Raw genomic sequence first — 21,435 nt, 5'->3', positions numbered from 1 at the left:
AGTACATGCGCATATTTCTCCTTTGTATGTAACAAACAATTGTACCTCTTTGTATGTGTTATACAAAATACAGTTTCCTTTGAAAGCAAGCAGGGCGACTTTGGAAAGTCCTGTGAAGCTTGAGAGAGTAAAAGTGTCCTTCACTGCTACACTTTTGACTCTGGTGAGAATGCTTATAATTTTACCGAAGTTATGCTGAATTTTTGGAGAGAGAAACAGATGATATTTAAGGTGAAATACCTTTTATTAGAAAGAGAAATTTTGAGCTAAAACAATGATTAAGTTCAGAGGCACCACATGAATTTGTTTTTGGGGGGAGGAAAGAACAAAAAAGTCTATATTAGGTAAGAGAATAACTATGTTGCCTTACTGTGGTGCAGCTGAAAAGGTGACAAAAGAAGCATAAGGTGGGTCACCATCCTGGAAAAGAGGGAATGGGATGAGAACAGAGCTACCGAAAAGAGCCTATCCGGTCACTGTGTAGAGAAATGTTTGGAGAAATTGGTGGGTGTCTAAAGCATTGATGTGGAGGATTATATTGTTAGATTATATTGAATCAGATGGAGGAACTCAAAGTGGAATAATCCTGCAGGAAGTAAGACGGAGGGAAATGTACTCAAGGTAACTAAAGGAGTATTGGTATTGATTTATTATTGTTATGGACCAACATGCAGTGAAAAGTTTGACTTGCATATTGTTTATGCAGATCAAATTATTCATTACACAGTGCATTAAGCTAAAATGAGTTAAAACAATAGCAATGCAGAATAAAGTCAGGATTGAGTTCAAGAATCGCAAGGTAATTTTGCAGCTCCATAAAACCCTGGTTAGACCAGACTTGGGATATTGTTCTGGTCACCTCATTATAGGAAGAGTGAGGAAGTTTAGAGAGGGTGCAGAGATTTACTAGGATGCTGCCTAGATTAGAGGATGTACCTATTGAAGATGGATTGAGAAAGTGTGGGTTTTCCCTTTGGAGTGAAGGATGATTACAGTTGAATTGATAGAGGTGTACAAGATGATAAGGGGCATAGATAGTGTGGATAGCCAAAAACATTTTCTCAGGGTGGAAATGGCTAATATAAGGGTCATAGTTTTAAGTGATTGGAGGAAAGTATGGATGTTAGAAGTATATTCTTTACAGAGAGTGGTGAGTGGGTGGAATATCCTGCCAGGGCTAGTGACAGAGGCAGATGCATTAGGGGCAATTAAGAACCTCTTGGATATTCACATGATTGACAGAAAAATAGATTGTTATGTAGGTGGGAATGGTTAATTGGTTTTAGAGAAGGTTGAAATGTCAGCACATCGTGGCCAAATGGCCTGTACGGTGTTGTAATGTTCGATGTTCTAAAGTGTGAAAGCTACCAGAAGAATGCAATGCAAGTAAATAATAAAGTGCAAAATCACAAGTGTCCATCTTATTCTACAAGAAGTCTGTTCAATAGTCTTTTAACAGTGGGATAACAGCTGTCCTTGAGCCTGGCTTTTGTCTGATGTCTGAGGGGAGAAGAGAGAATGGGGTGGGTGGGTGGGGTCTTTGATTATGCTAGCTCCTTTGCTGAGGTAGTGAGAAGTAGAGACAGGGACTGGTTCCTGTGATGTGCTCAGCTGCGTCCACATCTTTGCAGTTTCTTGAGGTCACTTGAAAAGCAATTTGGCATACTGAGCCATAAGCATCCAGACAGAGCTAATGCCGAGCCGCTGTGTACTCCTGAATCGACCATTAGCTGTGTTGATAAGAGTCAGAGAATATATAATAGAGCTGGAATGTTGCATCACAGTTTAATATCTTGTCAACATTTTATTCTCCAGGTTTATATTAATAACCACTTGAATGAAACGAGAGTGCTGCTTATCATGAATTTGTGATGGGTCTAGTAGTCCAATCCCAGTTTAGGAAATGTAGTGTAAATGTAATAATTCTCAATACAGATAAACTTATTAATTGCTGATGCTAATAACAAAATTAATATATTGCCATAAAAATATATTAATGGTGGATAATATGTTTATTTTATCTAGATCTAGCATAGCCTTGCAAACTACTCTTCATGGGCAGTAAATCCTGCATGTGCCAGTGATATCCACAGCACATTAATGCATCATTTATTTTCATTAAAATGATTGCAGCATATAAGAATGGACATGGGCAGTAAAAAGCTGAGTGAATTTGGATAGAAGGAAAATTAATAAATCTTTCTAAGTCTGCTTAGAAATAATGGTGGCAGAACAGGGCTATTGAAAGGGACCTGTCATTGCACAAACAGAACATGTCATCCGCATATTAAAAAAAAGTTAGTAATTACTGATAATTTGCCTGTTTGGCATGGTAGTTGCATAGGTTTTGGTGACAGGTTACTGAGCAGGTTTTTCAATATGCTTTTGTATTTTTCTGGAGGTGCAGTGCACTTTTCTGCTTTCTGAGATGGCAAATAAGATGTGGGGAAGCACAAACTCTTTCACAGATGGGATATGTGATGACTTGCAAGGAGAAAGAGTTGGTGGTTTGCCACTTATGCTGAGCCTCTGTGTTCACCTGATTCGTGACCTTTAGGCTCTCCATAATATCTTAAGTGGTTCTTTTCCATTTTGAGCAGTGATGAGCCAGAGTTTCCCAGTAGTCAGATTGTTGCATTTTTTCAAGGAGGCTATAAGTACATTTGCAAATCTCCTCTGTCCAGCTGTAATCTCTTCCTGTAACAGAGTTTAAAATACTGTCACCAGCCATGTGTGGAATGAGGTTTGCTCAACATAGCTAACAGAATATCATTAGGGTCTCACAGCTGGGGATGTTCTTCTGAGAGAGGGTGCTGATAGTGGTTCACTTGTCCTGCCAATAAATTTGGTGGATTTTGAGGAAACAGCATGATTGTTATTTTTTTCCTTGAATTCCTTGAGATGCCTGCTGTAGTTAGTTCAGATCTCAGGAGAAATTTGTGACAGTTCTGAGCTCCTGATCATACATACCTGTTCCCTGAGTTAAGCAAAGGTTTTGTGGGCACATTGCAGGTATTGGTGATTTTCAACGGCTTTGCAGAATGGCTGCTAAGGTAAGGAAATTGGTTGTTGCTTTCCCAGGTCCTGGCATAAACATTTATTTTGGAGAGGATTGTGGTGCTGCAGAGGCAAATTGGGCTTTAATTTTGCAGTTCTGAGTGCAAATATTAATTTTGGACTTTGCTAAGATTGCCTGTGCTATGGACTCATTTGTTGGGACCATCACTTGTATACAAACATGAATGAAATGTAAGTTGAAAGGTAATCATCTGACAGCAGGATTTGAGAAGGGTTGATGGAGTCAAAGGTTTTAGCAAGGTTGAAACTGCTAAGCATGGTGGTTGTGATATTCCCTACTTTTCACTTGTTGTATGGTCTGTGGTGTCTCTAAGTGCAATTGTGCGCACAATGGGCGGAGGTGATTGAGGAGGACTCTGGCAATAATCTTTCCTGTGGTAGACAGCAGGGAGAGCTCTCTCTAATACAGCTGGTTTTGTCCTTCTTGAAGGTCATAATTGTTGTGTTTCTCAGATCCATTGGCATAGCCTCCTGTGATGTATACAGGTTTCCCCCACCATCCGAAGGTAGAGCGTTCCTATGAAACGGTTCGTAAGCCGGAATGTCGTAAAGCGAAGAAGCAGTTACCATTTATTTATATGGGAAAAATTTGTGAGCATTTGCAGACCCAAAAAATAACCTACCAAATCATGCGAAGTAACACATAAAACCTAAAATAACAGTAACATATAGTAAAAACAAGAATGATATGATAAATTCACAGCCTATATAAAGTAGAAGTAGGTTCCCTACAATCATTGCCGCACTGTTCTCCGAAGCGAAAATCTCACGCAAGCGCTCTCGGCAAAAACTCTCTCTCCAGTAATCTTTAAGCTATGAAGCTGCCAAATCATACCAAATAACACATAAAAATACACAGCCTATATAAAGTAGAAATAATGAATGTACAATGTAGTTGCACGGGAATCTGGAAGACATCGAGCACACTGATGATGGTGTGTTAGGCTGAGTCGTCAGAGGTTGGGGTGGTGCAGTGGCCCCCACCCTCCGGGCAGCGAACTGATACCGATCCATGAAGTATGCAGCGGTTCAGCGGTGGCCGGAACGCGCCCATCACATCTTTAAGAACAATGCCGAAATAAACAAGCTAATTAATTAGGTACTGCCTGGCACGTAAATGTTGGCCCAGATCAGAGGCGGCGCAATCGGCAATCTGGGGTGTCATCTCGCCGTCTGTTTCCATCAGGGCAGGTAGGTCATCTTCTATGTCTGCCTGCCTTGATGTCGAAGGTTGAGGTTCGTTGTCTGCTGTGGCTGATGTGGAAGGCTTGAAAAACAACAGTATGTTTGACTGCTTAGCCTCGCGCATTTTTCTATCATACAGATCTTTGTAAGGACTCAAACCATCTTGCAAATATGTCCTAAACCGACGTACCCTTTCAAAATTGAAGTTGTTCTTTTCTGCAATCATTGCAGCGAAAATCTCATGCTTCACGTTCAGTTCCTCGACGACTTCACTTTCGGTCCATTCACTACTGCATTCGGTTTCAATTGTTATCAGCTCTTCATCTATCAGTTCTTGGTCATGGGATGTCTAAACCTCTTCAACATCATCTTCGGCAACTTCCACAAGCCAAACTCACTTTGTCCTTACTTCGTTCACCACGATCGAAATGCTTAATTATGTCTAGTTTTACACTAAGTGTAACACTCTTAAGAGCTCTTTTAGGCTTTTCCGATACCTTAGAACTCATCTTGCAAACGGCTGCTCACAGGCATGTGTTTAAGCAATGCCGGCTAGAATGCAGTTCGGAATCCGGGGGAGAGCGGCTGCTCGGGGCGCGCGCTGCCTTTTTTCGTGCGCTGCTTTTTTTCGTAACAGTGAAAACACCTTCTGTTAGCGAAAACAGGGAACTAATGTAGGTCTTTCGTAACAGGGAGGTTTCGTAAAGCGAACGTTCGAAAAGCGGGGGAGACCTGTATTAAATACTCCCAACTATATTTTAGAACTTCATCAGGGATGATTTCTGCTCTCAAGGCTCCCAATACTGGATTGAAATCTCCATCATGCGTTGAGAGAACCGAAACAGCTCTGCAGGCACCTGAATGCCAAGGTCCAGCAGAAACTCATGACCTAAATAACCGATGGTCTTTGGAAAGAATGAAGAAGGCCCAGTAACAAGCTGACAGCCATGATGTGCATGGGTTCTTCAGTGCTGTCAGGCCTTCTACATAGTCCCTTTTGATAGAGAACTCAGAATAAAGTTCAATTTTTCAAGGTCAACATCCCTTGGAAGGATTACTTCAAAGACTTCCTCAGCCATGACTCTGCCCTTGATCTGAGCAGCTTGTCTCTTAATCATGTCAGCTTCTTCAGTCCAGCTTGGCTGCTATCCCTGGGGCACATTGTGGTAAAGGCGGTTTTCCAAACAAAACAAATGCAAAGCTTAGCAATCAATATAGTGTCTCAGTTCATTATATTACACCAGCATTAAAACATAGCTTCTCTTATTGATGTTGGGTTATCTATAGTGCTGTAAATATGAAGTATTAAGTAAATATTTCATGAAATCATAATTGATCTGTTTTCTATTGTTAGGTTTTGATAGAAAAAGACTGGATTTCATTTGGTCATAAATTTGCTGAAAGGTAAGCAAGTAGTACTTGTGTGAAAATTGATTTTAACCAAATGGAAAATGTGTAATGTCATAGGGTGATGGCACAGAAACAGACCCTTCAGCCCAACTGGTCCTTGCTGACCACAGCATCTCCCTTGCTGGTCCTAGTTACCCATGTTTGGCTCACAACCCTCCAAGTCTCTCATCTCCATGTACCTAACCAAATAACCGTTCACTTTATCCATACCCCCTCATGCCTTTCAAATAGAAATATAGTATCCCAAGGAGGAGCGGAAAATTATAATATCCCAGTGTCCCCTTGGCCAACAATGGCAGAATCTGATTCACTGCCTTTGCTGTTCTTTAATTTACATTACTTGGTGAGGTACATAGAAGATAGTCCTTTTAAAAATATACAGGGACCTGAGGACACGTACAAACTTTTTATTCATGTGAAATGTTTGGCCATTGGATTTATGCCACAGCTTTGAAAATAATCGAATCCAAGCATCTTGTAAAATAATGTTGGAGAAATAAGAAATCAATATCTTGCTCCCAATGTTGAACTGTAATTTTCTACTCTGCTTTGGGATATTTTATGTCCATTTGAACAGGCTCGGGTTTTATTTTGTATGATATCGCATGCTGACATCATAACATAATCATTGTATTAAACTTAATCAGAATCGTAAGTGAATTTTATAACGCACAGGTATAATTTCCAAAATGTGACCAATCTGACATATTTTATCGAGATTCCAAAAGCTGAACAACTAAAATCAAAGTTTTTGGAAAGGGTACGGGCTGTACACCATATGGCTTATTTACTCAAAAAGTAATATTGGTTGGTAAAAACTTGTGTTGTAGTCAATGTTCTACTAATGGCACCTTATGTTACCTGTAGACTTTGAGTTTTCAGTATGCTTAATTTGTTCTTAAAACTATGTATACATAATACTTTAATTTTAGAAATGATGTCTAATTGTAAAACTAATGCCCCATTTATCTTTTAGATTACTTATTATCTAGTCTATATAATTACCAGCTATTTTATTACTATTTCTACATTGAGCAAGAATCCGATTAAATCCAATTTTGTAAGAGTTCACTAATGCACAGAGAGCATATATTGCGTTGAATAGTATCATTATACCCCAGTGGAAACAGAATTGCAAGAAAAGGTTTGTGAACCCTTTGCAGTTACCTAGTTTTCTGCATTAATTGCTCATTAAATGTGGTCTGATCTATATCTAAGTCACAATAATAGGCAAACACAATATGTGTACACTAATAACACACAAATAATTGCATTTCTTCTTGTCAATACTGAGTACACCATTTAAACAATCAGTCTAGGTTCAAAGAAGTGTGTGAAACTCTGGGGTAATGCCCTCTACAAAAGCTACTTGGAGTCAGGTGTTCCAATCAATGAAATGAGATTGGAGGTGTGGGTTGTAAAGGTGCCCTGCCCTATATATTTAAAAAAAAGACACACAAGGTCACGTTACTGATAGAGCCTGCTCTTCTCAAGAAAGATCTGTTTATGTCACGTGCTTTGATCAAAACAACTTTCGGAGCACCTTTAGAAGAATTGTAGAGATGCATGACGCCAGGAAATGCTACAAAAGCATTTCTAAAGACCTGAATGTTCATCAGTCCACAGTAAGAGATATTGTCTATTAATGGAGGAAGTTCAGTACTGTCGCTGCTCTTCCCTAGGAGTGGGTGTCCTGCAAAGATTACACCAAAAGCACATTGTGCAATGCTGGTGGTGGCACCCGTTAGTCTCGCGAGACCATGGATCTGCGCCTGGAAAGTCTACTGGAGTGTCCTCTCCAGGGCACAGACTTGGGCAAGGATGTATGGAAGACTGGCAGTTGCCCATGCTGCAAGTCTCCCTTCTCCATGACACCTTTGTTGTCCAAGGGAAGGGCAAAGGCCAATACTGCTTGGCACCAGTGTCATTGCAGGAGTTGCCAGAACGAGGGTGAAGGCAACGTTGGACTGCCTTAGGGACTCCAGCTCTGGATTTGTCCTCAGAGTTTACTCCCGAAGCCTTTCTTATGAGTGAGCATGGCCGCAAGGCAGCGGAGGTTTGAAATCAGAGTTTTCCCTCTCTTAGATGGACTGCCTTCCCAGGCTGACGAGCTCCATCTACCCAAAGCACTGGTTTTAAGGTGGCAGGACCTGCCTTCGCCTCTTCTCCTGTTAGTAGAAACAGTTCTGCTGGGTTTAGAGGCGAAGCCACACGAGAAGGCCAGGAGTTGGACTTGGTTGTCAGAGGCTATTTGAGGCACATGCCGTGAGGAGCACTTTTAGGTAGTGGGAGCTTGACAACCTTGTGCAATGCTGAAGGAGGTGAAAAAGAACCCAAGGGTAACAGCAAGAGACCTGCAGAAATCTCTAGGACTTTCTAAAGTCTCTGTTCATGAGTCCACTATAAGAAAAACACTGAACAAGAACAGTGTTCATAAAAGGACACTATGAGGGAAACCATTGCTCTCCAAAAAAAATGCTGCACGTCTCAAGTTTGCAAAAGACCACCTGCATGTTCCACAACACTTCTGGGACAAAATTCTGTGGACAGATGAGACAAAAGTTGAACTTTTTGGCAGAAATGCATACCGCAATGTTTGGAGGAAAAGAAATGCACACCAACACCAAAACCTCAACCCATCTGTGAGGCATGTTGGAAGAAGCATCATGGTTTGGGGCTGCTTTACTGCCTCAGGATCTGCTATCGTTAAGGGAACAATGAATTCAAAATTATATCGAGACATTTTACAGGAGAATGTCAGGGTGGCGGTCTGTCACCTGAAGCTTAATAGAAGTTGGTTGATGCAACAAGAAAAGAATAAATCAACAACAGAATGGTTTAAAAAGAGGTAAATTCCTATTTTGGAATGGCTGGGTCAGAGTCCAGACCTTAACCCATTTGAGATACCATGGCATGACCTGAAGAGGGCTGTTCATGCAAGGTATCCCAGAAATATTGATGGGCTGTAACAGTTTTATATGGAGGAATGGCCTAACATTCCTTCTTGCCATTGTGCAAGTCTGATCAGCAGCTACAGGAAACATTTAGTGGAGGTTATTGCTGCTAAAAGAGATTTTACCAGTTATTAAATACAAGGGTTCACATTTTTTCTGCTTTGATTGTGAAGAATTAAAGACATGAAGAGTATTATTGTGTGTTATTAGTTTAGGCAGATTACGTTTGTCTGTTATTGTGACTTAGATGAAGATCAGATTACATCTTAAAGAGTAATTAATGCAAAAAACCAGGTAATTGCAAAGAGTTCACAAACTTTATCTGCAACTGTACCTTGCAGTTCTGCAGTGTTTGTGCTCATGATTTGTTGGTGATGAGCTCACAGACCCTTCAATCTGCCAGGCGCACTAAGTTATATTAACCATTTCGAGAGTTTTCATTTCACTATTGCTTTTATAGGACCCATCTCTCATGTACTACCACATCGTCTTGTAGACCAGAAAAGTGTTTTTAGTGAGAAAACAAGAAGTTTAAGAATGGGGAATTATATTAATGCTGCTTTTCCTTCTTGACCCTTTTTTATTTTATAGATGTGGCCAACTCGATGGGGACCCCAAAGAAATATCTCCGGTGTTTACACAGTTTATTGAGTGTGTTTGGCATCTGACAGAACAGTTTCCTCGCGCTTTTGAGTACAGTGAAGCTTTCTTGCTTGAGATCCATGAACATGTTCATTCCTGCCAGTTTGGGAACTTCATTGGAAACTGCCAAAGAGAACGAGAAGACATGAAGTAAGTGTTATTACACATCTGTATGGTAGATTTGGTAAAGTATCAGAAGCGTATGGTTGTCTGCAATTCACATGGAATGTGCTGATTAATGAAGCAAATTTGAGATTCAAAATGGTATGCACATTGCATAGTTAATTCTTATTTGCAAATTAACAGATGGTATAATGTAATTGGATTCATAATGGGAAATTGTGCTATGAACATTGAGGTATGATCACACAGTAGAGTGAATAACTACCCAAATCAACTTCCCAAAGTATACAATGCAAATCAATAATGTTTGGAACAGGCTTGAACCACTTTAATTAATTGGTGATGAAAGAAGGATACCTGAGGCATGAGGAATTCTTACAAATGTTTGACTTGCCGTAACAAATTTTTCAGAACTTTTAACAGAAGATCTATGACATAAACATTGCCTTAGAAAATTATAGAATCCTGCCATTGACCTTGTGTACTGCCTTCAAGTTCGATCTACCAAATTGAATCACTTCATGTTATCCAGATTGAACTCCATTTGCCACTTCTCTGCCCAGCTTTGCATCCTATCTGTACTCCATTGTAACCTATGTCAACCTTTTACACCATCTACAATACCACCAATCTTCATAATCATCTGCAAACTTACTAATGCATCCCGCACTGCTTTCTCATCCACGTCATTTATAAAAATCACAAATACCAGGGGTCACAGAACAGATCCCTGTGGAACACCAGTAGTTACTGACCTCCAGGCAGAATACTCTCCATCTATTACCATCCTCTGCCCTCTGTGGGCATGCCAGTTCTGAATCCAGGCAACCAAGTTCCCATGGATCCCTTTCCTTACGACATGTATCTTGATGTTAGTAATGTGAGTATTACCAATAAATTCATTGTGGCTACTTAGAGTTCTGTGATTTAATCCTGGATGCAATTAACATGCTCCATTTTAAGTGTTATTAAGAATTGATGGTATGTACATAAGAACTTTAAAATTTGATAAGTATTAATGGAATTTTTATGAGTGTGATAAGGTTTTTAAACACTTAGAGAAGCAATATTTGTAATAATTGTTTTTTTTATCATAGAATTCAACACAAAACCCATTCCTTATGGTCACATCTTTTGGAAGATCAACATAAGTATTTGAACCCACTGTATGATCCGAATCTTCCTTGTGTACATGAAGTGCTTGAACCAAACACTGTCTCCTTCAACTTCAAGTAAGCTTCAATATTTGTTAAAATTCTGTACAAAAATATGCAACTTTGTTTATTTCTTTAATTTCCAGTTCTCAATTATGTTTACAGGTTTTGGCGCTGTATGTATCATCAGTTTGATAAAGTTATGCATCCCAGGCAATCACAACTTGGACTAGTTCTGTCTCTCAGTGAACAGAATAAACAACTGGAGATTGAAGCCAAAAGGCTGGAGGAAGTGAGTTAATACCAGCTGCCTTAGGCACAAAGGTCCACAGTGTAGCTCCACTTGGTGCTTTGCATGATGTATTTGCATAAGTTAATATGTTGCATATTTCACTTAGTGACCAGGAACAAGTTGGCTTCTACCTTGCAGTAATAAAATTAACAATAAGATAGCAAGGGTATTGGTGCAAAAGAAGGTTCCCAACAATTTCTCATAATCAAAGGTTTTCCTTATTGCTGCAAGTACAGTCTTGCATGAAATTAATACAGGATAGTTTTATACCTTTATCTTCGTATCTGGCCCCTGATATACAAAAGTCATCCCAAGCCCAGTAGGAGGAAAGAAATTAATGCATGTTAGGGCTTCCAGCTGGAATCCAATATATTCTTGGAGATTTTATCACATGACCTCCTGCCCAGCTGAACAATATTTTGTTCTCACAGTCCCCTTATCACTAAAATTGTTTAAAGGTAATTCAAATGTCAGACCTCTTATTTTAATGCCACTTTGGTTTCACTTCTGAGCTACTCCATCATATCTAGGAGATTAGTCTTAACTACAGTAGATTTCAGTTAATTGGGACACATCCGTACATTCTGGCCCAATTAATCAGCTACCTCAATTAGGTGAAGTTTCATGGAAATTGTTGAAAGGGTATTAAAAAAAACGACAAACTACAGTTTAAATAAGTAACAATTTGTGTATTTAAATAAAATACAGAATAAATGAGAATGCTGCCAATAGTATGACAGTACTATAAAACTGCATATTAATTCTTAATAGTCATCAACAGAGGAATTCATCCAGTGTATGCAATGAACAACATCAGCACAGGCACCTAGAACAGATAATGGATTGCCTTCATACATGCTATCCATGATCCCAATCGTTCCTGGCATCTCCAAGCCTAAAAGCTTGAAACTGCAGTAAGCAAAGTTCAGAATTGTCTTACTGCTTATTTCTCTCCTTCTATCAGTGACAAAAATCACTGCTTTTTGAACTCAAGCATGCACTACTGACGCTATTTTAAAACTTTGCTCGAAGCGCAGTGTAGCGTCTAACAGCCACACAAGTGTATGCAACTGACACTAGTTAGAATTTGTCCGGCAACAGTCTTCTGTCCCAATTAAGCAGCAAGGTATCTCAAATAAATAAGGGGAATTCTGGCAATTTCCTTGATTAGTTTTTGTTCTTTAAGAGTTGTCTCAATTATCCGGAATCCACTGTTTGCTGATATGAAAGGAATTCTGGATGTATGATACTCTTACTGCATATCTTATTTTAAATGTGTGACATTTGACCATAGTATTTTGTCCAGTGTTTAGTTGAAGCCAAAGGTTATTCCAATTAATTGATGAGTTTTTTGTTTACTTCTTTTACAGAAAATAATAAATTTGGGGGAAAAACCACGTACAGTTATCAAAAGGGAACATTTTCATTCAGTTAGCCAGTTATCACGGATGCTAAAGACGGCTGAAAATGTTTGTAAAGAAAAGCAAACAATGATGGAAAATAACCCGATTAGAACAGTGGAAGGTGGTAATGCTCCTGAAGATGGTTGTAAAGAACTCAAGTCTGGTTTCTCCAAAGCTGAGCCCATATTGGTTAATTTGGAACTTGGCATGGCAAAGATGACCTGCTAAATCAGAAAGAGACAGTCATCACTTACCGATCTTGGGAAGTGCTTCAAGAAAATGTTAACTGAAATGTGCTGTAGTATGGAAAAAGATGCTTGGCCTACAAACCCTTCAGTTCTGTGGTTAATGGCACAATTACGCACTATTTGATTTTGTTTCAAAAAGTATAAATGTCTCGTCATTATCTGATATGTAAAATTTGAATGGACTAAATCCGAAAATTTCAATCTAAAATATGTACCATCTTTCATCTAATTCCGAGCTAAATCAGTGAGGTTGCACTGCTTAAAAATTGTGAATATTGTAGTTGTAGAAAATTTTCATTCAACTGTTGTAGTCTAAATGTTTTGCAGTGTGTTTACTAAAGAAATTACCTTTAATAATTTGGGTAGTGCAATTAATAGTATTGGTTCTTTGAAAGTTAGTAATTTGTGAAACTTTAGCATCTCTGCAACATAATGGGGAAAATAATTGTTTATTAGAATATAATGAATAATATTGTAAATACAGCAGAACAATCCTGTTATGGTGCAGCTACTGTTCAGCTACCAAAGTATGAAAACCGTGAGACTAGCATTGTATTAGATCCAATGTAGCAGGTGTAGCAATAGTGTCCTTCAAATCATGGCCATGGAACCAACTGTAGAAAATGGCCTGCATTTGTCTCATCCACTATTCCTGCAGAAAACTTGATGACATCCTGTAAAAGCAGATTTTTGAAAAAGGGAATTAACCTGAATGTTCTGGAGTTGATTATTACGTTGATATTTAAAACAAATACTTTTATGTAATGCATTCCGGGAGGCTGACTTTGCATTGTCCATATTGTCTCATAGGCTATTTATTCCTGAGCAAGGATATCTGAGAATTAAGTCAGTATTTTGTGGCATCTAGACCCTGGGGGTGAGGGGGAAACTTGCATTGATCTGGCTTTGACAGATTGTCCTTTGAATGTCACCCACTTCTTTTGTTCCTTGTATTTGTTGTCTAGATTGGGTAAATTTAATATTGGAAGTATGTGTGAACTGTATTAACCAACCTTGACTGTTAGTAATGTAGTTCAGGGATAAGCTTGGTTACTGTTCTCTGTCTCTTACCTAGCCTGAGGCATATAAATGTGTAACGGGAGAAAAAAAAATCATCATTCTTAAAATGGCTCTTGGGATTCCAAGACTCTTGTAAACAAATGATATGTAAATATGTTTTGGTAGGTGGGGTAAATTTATTTGTAAGGATTGAAATTATGTACTGAATGCTGAGCTCATCATGCTCCCTATTAGGTTGAAGCCTGCTGAATCATTGAAAATAATTTTGTCTGCCATAGGAGTTCCATACAGCTAGAATCAGCATAAAAGTATTTCTCTTCTGCTCCTTCACCGTAGCTGAAATGTTTGATTTATTTGCAATATTTTGGACTTGATTATATGGTGTAGTTTTGAGGTCCAACAAACACTTCCTGTTACTTAGCTTATAAATAAGATATAAAAACAGAATAGCGGTTCAACTTCATGAAATGTGCAGACTGTTCTTGGAAATCATCTCCATAGTAGAATATCTCCATATTCCTCAGGGTTTATGGCTGTTCCTTGCACTAATAATATTAATCTTGATATGTTTACAGAAGTTGAACACAATCTTCAGAAAGTGTCATTTGAAGGTTACAGGTTTTGAAAAATTAGAAAGCTATTCAAATTGCTTTTTATTGTATATGATCACTGTGCAAATACTAAAAATATTGACCACCAACCTTTAAGCCTCTTTAAAAGTCATTATTTTATATCTATTGATCGAAATCTGAAGATTTCGATCAAAATTACAAATTTTGCAATGTGGGGTGAGGCTGCAGAGCTGTGCTGCATAGAAGTTTGTTAGAATCCGTAACAAAGAACTTGGAGAGATGTGTTAGAATTTCTGTTGTGTGTTTTCTGTTAATGTGGTATCTGCACTTTATTATGGTAGAAGATTTAATTTAACAATTTAGAATAATTACAATTCATGAGAGAACTCTCACTGTAATAATTTACTAACACGTGTACCAGGATACATTCTTTCAGATGTAATCTTAAATAGGGATCTTACAGGAAGTTCTCATCCAGGTGACACTATACAGTTTTCTTGTATTGATACTAAATTATGTAGATTGTGCCTGCGGCTTTTTAATATGCATACTTGGGCAGCTGGGCTTCATATTGGAAGTGAGCATTTAGAAAATTGGCCTTATTAGTACTTTCTGAAGCCCAAAAGCGACCTGCTTGATTCTCTTTTTAAAATGGTTACCATGCCACTAACGGGTAAAGTTATGTGAATTCTATTTCGAATAATGTAGATTTTTCAAGTTAAACTTACAAAGGGATGAATGTTTAAGACAAATGTGTGTACAGCACTTTAACTTACAAGATAAATGCAAGTTCTTTGTCTTTCATTGCAGTGTTGACAGACATTCCGAAAATTATTTACTTTCAACCTAAACTTGTTACAAAAGTTGTGACAAAATGTAGAAAGTTGCATTTTCAGAGTTAATAGGGGGCCTTGATTTTAATGGGTACTACCCATGGATAGTCATGTGAGAACGAGAAATGAGAGAAGACTAAGTTAATTTAAATCAGCCCCCATTCCATCTGAGGCAAAGAATTCTGGAGTTCTCTCCAACATTGCCTCTCTATCTTTTGACACATTGATGGCCATCACTAAGTAGGACTTGATTGACAGAGTAATGGGGAAGAAGCTCAAAATAACATTGGGCAAGAATGATGCTTTAAACAAAGGGGAAACAATCTTGAAGGTTCACAAACTAATTCAACTGTTCGTTTAAATAACATTCACTCATTAATTCATGTATAAATTTATAAAATCTAGTGCACCAGGGACAGGAAAAACTGTTTGATAAATGTGTTTTTGTACATAAATATTTGCATGCACTAGTACCCTTCCTATGGAAGCATTCCACTTTCCTTTGGGGAGTTAGGATAGTCACTGAGAAGGGATAAGTTTTCCCACTGTGGGTGCCTTCAAATCTTTTGTTCAACTATGATCTATAATGGCCTTTAATAAGATTTGGTGCTTTATTTTATGTTTTTAATTTGAATATTATGAAATGTGGTTTTGCTTTTGCTCCATGATCCCTTCAAGATGCAGACCGGCATTTAATGCTGCTGATTTGAAGTTGATAACTGCATTACAGTAACTTATGTTCTGTAATGAGAGAACTGCTTGCACAGATGACCTGACATTTAAGTTGTAGGAAATATCTCTGTTAAAGTAAAATGGTCAAAAAGACATGTTTGAGCTTTTGGATTTTATAGCTACTGGTGCAGGTCATTTAATGGCAATGGTGAGTAATCATTAGTGGTGTCCTTTTTCTTGTCGTATTTTATATATGTTAAAGTTTAGTTATTAAAAATATTTCATATTTCTTGCCTGTGTTTTAAACACAAACATTTCTAAAAAATTTTAAGGCACCATGTGGTGTAACGTATTGCAGGGACCTAACGTGGAAATAAAAATATTAATGGAAGCGTGCTTAAATAGTATCATCACAAATCTGTTTTCAAAGTCAGAGTCTAGTTTTTATTTACACAAAAATCTTGTTAAAAGATTGGAAGTGAACTTGGTGAATGCCAAGTAATATTCAGAAAATAAATTACACAGATCCAAAAGCTTGGGATCAAATACATTTTTAAGTGTCTTTTTAGTCAAAATAATCATCCTACCTCTAATTAGGTATTGCGTATCTATCTGTGTTTGCTATATTGATCAATAAATTGTGGTCCCAATTGTAGTTTTGGAGAAATGCTGTACAACTGTGTGTACCTGTACTGCTGTACAGAGTTTTGCTGATTGTCCTGGTTCATAAATACATCTGATAATTTGGGAGTGTGTAAAAGGCGTGGGGGTTGGGACATAATGAATGTTGGTAGGTACAAAAGGGTAGGGCTGGTGGGAGAGCTGACAACACTTAAAACCAGTAGGAATGCTTGAAGCAACTGCCTTTAATTTTTTAAAGTGCACTAAAATTTCAGCTTTGATGTTTTACTGTTAGACCCAAGGATTAATCATTAACTCTAGTCTTGCTGTGAGTTCATAGTGTGGGGTGGAGTCCTTTGTATTGCTGTTTGAAATGCTTAATGTGAGGTGGTCTGAGTATTCAGTGTAGCTAAAGAAACTCCAGGAAGACTTTTACATAATCTGGACACTGTTGCCTTAAGTCTAAAAACAAGCAAAATATATTTGGAATGTTATTTTGTTTAAACTTTCTGTAAAATAAGGCTCAAAATGTTGAGCTATTAAAATAATCTGTCATTTTCCTTGTATTGCTTGTATTTCTAAAAAAAAACAATAAAATATAGAATCATAGCATCTTGCTATGATTCATAGTAAATAGATCTTTCTACTCATTCTGTCTATGCTAGTTCTTTGAAAGAGCTGTTAGTGGTTCAGCAGCTGCTCTTCCCCAAGAATTGCAAAGAATATGTGACACAGAAAAGGGGGTTAATACTCCATTCAGAGTATGTTCTGTCTGCTCATCAAATCTCTCAGCATAATACTCCATTCTTGAGCATCTCTTGAATGTGCCCATACTTCCTGCCTCAGCCATTCCTCATCATTGCAAGTTCTGAATTCCCAGCATTTTTTGGGATAGATTCGTCTATATTCATGTGGAATTCTTGGTGCCTGTATTATGTATGGCTTCTAGCTATAATCTTATCCACAAGTGCAATCATTTCTCCATATCCTCTATTCAAACATTTCATGATTTTAGAAAATTCTATTGTCATCCTCACTTTTCAGGTATAATTATGAATCATTGTACCCGCTCCACTGTCACAATTCTTTATCAAATAGATCAGCCACTTGTTTCATGGACCTTTATTACTCTGCAAAAAATTGTGTTAAAGTGTTTGAAAGTTCTAATGGGATCTTCATTTCATTACTTTTGCATGTTGTGCATCCAATATTCAGATAACAAGCACTTGGGCCACACTGAGCCCTTATTGACATCAAACACCCATTTACGCCGGTCCTTAATCTCCCCACATTGATCAATACCTCTTAGGTTGTACCACTTTCATAAGGTAAGGAAATATGAGGTCACTCACCCACAGAAACCTGCCCTAGTCTGATCTGCCATTGGCTTTACCTCTTTGCCTTCTCTCATAGCTCTCTGCTCTGACATTTCAAAAATGTAATTTCTCTCCTCGAATACTCTGTGATATAGCCTCCAGTCATCCAGGTTAGAGAATTCCAAAGATTTACGGCCGCCTTTGTGAAATTCCTGTGTACCTCAGTTTTGTCCAAGTCATCAATACAGCTTAATATCATATTGTGCCGCTAGAGAATCTTTGACTTCTCAATAAAATCACTTCTTATTCATCTAAATTTAATATAGATGACATAAACTGCTTTTGATAGGACGGCCCTCAGGTATTAAATGGTGTATTTGGATTGTCGCCAATGCCAATATCTCAGGGTCCCCAACCTTATTTATATTATGGACTCCTATCATTAACTGAGGGGTCGATGGACACCGGGTTAGAACCCCTGCTATATATCCTTTCTTAGCGGAGTCCAAAACTGCAGTAACTGGGTGATACCTCATCGCACTCCCCTCAATTATAAACAAATGCTTTGAGAAGCTGGTTAAACACTACATCTGCAGCATGTGAAAACCATAGAAAGGGGGCAGAGGAGATTTACGAGGGTATTGCCCGGACTGGGGAGCATGCCTTACAAGAATAGTTTGAGTGAACTCAACCTCGGCCTTTTTTCTTTGGAGCGACAGAGGATGAGAGGCATTGATTGTGTGGTTAGTCAGAGACTTTTTCCCAGGGCTAAAATGACTAGAGGACACAGTTTTAAGGTGCTTGGAAGTAGGTACAGAGGAGATGTCAGGGGTAAGTTTTTTTACGCAGAGAGTGGTGAGTGTGTGGAGTGGGCTGCTGGCGATGGTGGTGGAGGTGAATACGATAGGGTCTTTTAAGAGACTCCTGGACAGGTACATGGAGCTCAGAAAAGTAGAGGGCTATGGGTAACCCTAGGTAATTTCTAAGGTAAGGACATGTTCGGCACAGCTTTGTGGGCCGAAGGGCCTGTATTGTGCTGTAGGTTTTCTATGTTTCTGTGCTACCATCCATACTGGACCCCCTACAATTCGCGTACCGACAGAACTGGTCTACTGATGATGCATTAGTATCAGGGTCAGTGTCCTGGGTCCCCTCCTCTACTCCCTTTACACCCATGACTATGCTGCCACACACAGCTCCAATCTGCTGATCAAATTCGCAGATGACACGACTTTGATCGGCCTTATTTCTAGCGGTGATGAGACAGCCTACAGAGGAGAGATTAACACCCTGACACAGTGGTGCCAAGCTAACGACCTCCCCCTCGATGTGCAAAAAAACAAAAGAGCTGATTGTGGACTACAGGAGGAACGGAGACAGGCTCAGCCGATCAACATCAACGGGTCTGCAGTTGAGAGGGTGAGTAGTTTCAAGTTCCTCACCAAAGATCTCACCTAGACTGTACACACCGGCTTTGTGACAAAAATAAGCAAAACAGTGTCTCTTCCACCTCAGGCGGCTGGAAAAGTTCGGCATGAGCACGGAAATCCTCAAGACCTTCCACAGGGGCACGATTGAGAGTATCCTGACTGGCTGTGTCACCACCTGGTTCAAGGGGCACCCTTGATCGCTGGGCACTGCAGAGAGTGGTACCGACAACCCAGCAAATCTGTGGATGTGAACTTCCCTCCACTGAGGACAATTACAGCAGTAGGTGCAGAAAGAAGGCCTGGAAGATCATCAGGGACACCAGTCACTTCAATCATAAACTGTTTCAGCTGCTTCTGTCTGGCAAACGGTACCACAGCATTAAAGCCAGGACCAACAGGCTATGGGACAGCTTCTTTCTACAAGCCATTAGACCTATAAATTCATATGTCTATGACGCAAATATTTTTACTCCCTCGCGTTGTGGGATGGATGTAAGATTTAAATCAATTTAATTCAATTCTCCATACAATTGTAACAAAACTTTTATTACTCTCAAAATGCAATAAAGCCCAATATGCCATTTGCTTTCCTAACCACTTCCTGCACCAGCTTGCTACCTTTATGTGATATGTTACCAAGAACACCAAGATCTGTCCATATGTTGCTTATTTGCAGCTTTTCTCTTTTTTAATTAAGCAACACACACAAAATTCTGGAGGAATTCAGGAGGCCAGGTAGCATCTATGGGGAAAAAGTACAGTCGACGTTTCAGGCCGAGACCCTTCAAAGCAAGCTCCTCCAGCATTTTGTGTGTGGGGCTTGGATTCCAGCATCTGCAGATTTTCTCTTGTCTCTATTAAAATAATCTGCTTTTAGATTCCTCCAACAAAAAAAAAGACATGACCATGTACTTTCCTACATTAAACTCTGAGTTGCCAGTCAATCAATCAATCCATCAATCTATATTCTCCTCATAAACTAATTCGCAGGATCTAATTAACATACTGAGCTACAAGTCATTGTGTCGTGTGAAGAAGCCAGAGCACCCTGGTAAACACAAAATAATCTGCAGATGGTGGGGTCAAAGCAACACTCACAACACGCTGGAGGAACTCAGCAGGTCGGGCAGCATCCGTGGAAACGATCGGTCGACGTTTCGGGCCGGAACCCTTCGTCAGGACTGAAGAGGGAGGGGGCAGAGGCCCTATAAAGAAGGTGGGGGGAAGGTAGGAAGGAGAAGGCTGGTAAGTTCCAGGTGAAAAACCAGTAAGGGGAAAGATAAAGGGGTGGAGGAGGGGAAGCTGGGAGGTGATGGGCAGGAAAGGTGAAGAAGAAATAGGGGAAAGTACCTGAAAGGGGGTCACTGGGGAGGTTAAGCAGACGAGAAAGTTGTTGGAGTGTGATTTATGTGGGAAGTAGTGAGGGCTGGGGATCAAGTGGAATCTCCCAATGTCCACCCATTTTAATTCCACTTCCCATTCCTATTCTGGTATGTCCATCCGTGATGTCCTCCACTGTTGCGATGAGGCCACACTTAGGTTGGAGGAACAACACCTTATATTCCATTTGGATAGCCTCCAACCTGATGGCATGAACATTGATTTCTCAAACTTCCAGTAATGCCTCCCCCCTCACCATTTCCCATCCTCTTTTCCCCCTCTCATGTCATCTCCTTGCCTGTCCATTGCCTCCATCTCTCCATCTGGTGCTCCTCCCCCCTTTTCTCTTGCTTCCATGGCATTCTGTCTCTTTTGCCAATCAACTTCCTAGCTCATTGTTTCATCTCTCCCCCTCCAAGTTTCATCTATTGCCTGTTGTTTCTGTCTTCCCTCCCCACACCTTTCAAATCTACTCCTCAGTTTTTTTTCCCCAATCCTGTCAAAGGGTTTTGGCCCAGTATTCAGTATTCACTACGGAAAAGGATCTTGGTGATTGTAGGGATGACTTGCAGCAGACTGAAAAGCTTGAGCATGTAGATATTACGGAAGAGGAGGCGCTGGTGATTTTGGAAAACATCAAGTTGGATAAGTCACTGCGACCAGATGGGATGTACCCCAGACAACTGTGGGAAGTGAGGGAGGTCATTACTGAGCCTCTAGCGATGATCTTTGCATCATCAATGAGGACGGCAGAGGTTCCAGAGGATTGCAGGGTTGCAGATGTTGTTCCCTTATTCAAGAAAGGAAATTATAGACCAGTGAGTCTTACTTCAGTGGTTGGTAAGTTGATGGAGAAGATCCCAAGAGGCAGGATTTATGAGCATTTGGAGAGGCATAATATGATTGGGAATAGTCAACATGGCTTTCTCAAAGGCAGGTCATGCCTTACGAGCCTGATTGAATTTTTTGAGGATGTGACTAAACATATTGATGAAGGTAGAGCCATAGATGTAGTGTACAGGTGGCCCCCGTTTTCTGAATGTTCACTTTACGACACCTCACTGTTACGAAAGACCTACATTAGTTACCTGTTTTCGCTAAC

General features: G+C 39.5%; 1 protein-coding gene across 1 annotated transcript in view; it reads left to right on the top strand.

Annotated features, from left to right (window-relative positions):
- mtmr6 (myotubularin related protein 6) overlaps window positions 1-16,828 on the top strand; it is a 34,675-nt gene extending 17,847 nt beyond the window's left edge. Inside the window, exons 10-14 of the mRNA XM_063054221.1 lie at window positions 5,618-5,667; window positions 9,219-9,419; window positions 10,490-10,624; window positions 10,712-10,838; window positions 12,209-16,828. Coding sequence (XP_062910291.1) covers window positions 5,618-5,667; window positions 9,219-9,419; window positions 10,490-10,624; window positions 10,712-10,838; window positions 12,209-12,469 — 774 coding nt within the window. The 3' untranslated portion in view covers window positions 12,470-16,828. The remainder of the gene's footprint in view (window positions 1-5,617; window positions 5,668-9,218; window positions 9,420-10,489; window positions 10,625-10,711; window positions 10,839-12,208) is intronic.
- The last annotated feature ends 4,607 nt before the right edge of the window (window positions 16,829-21,435 follow it).

The sequence above is a fragment of the Mobula hypostoma genome, chromosome 7 (assembly GCF_963921235.1).
Source record: "Mobula hypostoma chromosome 7, sMobHyp1.1, whole genome shotgun sequence".
Lineage (NCBI taxonomy): Eukaryota > Metazoa > Chordata > Chondrichthyes > Myliobatiformes > Myliobatidae > Mobula > Mobula hypostoma.
Note: the sequence above shows the minus strand (reverse complement) of the source record. Positions and strands in the feature narration are given on the sequence as shown.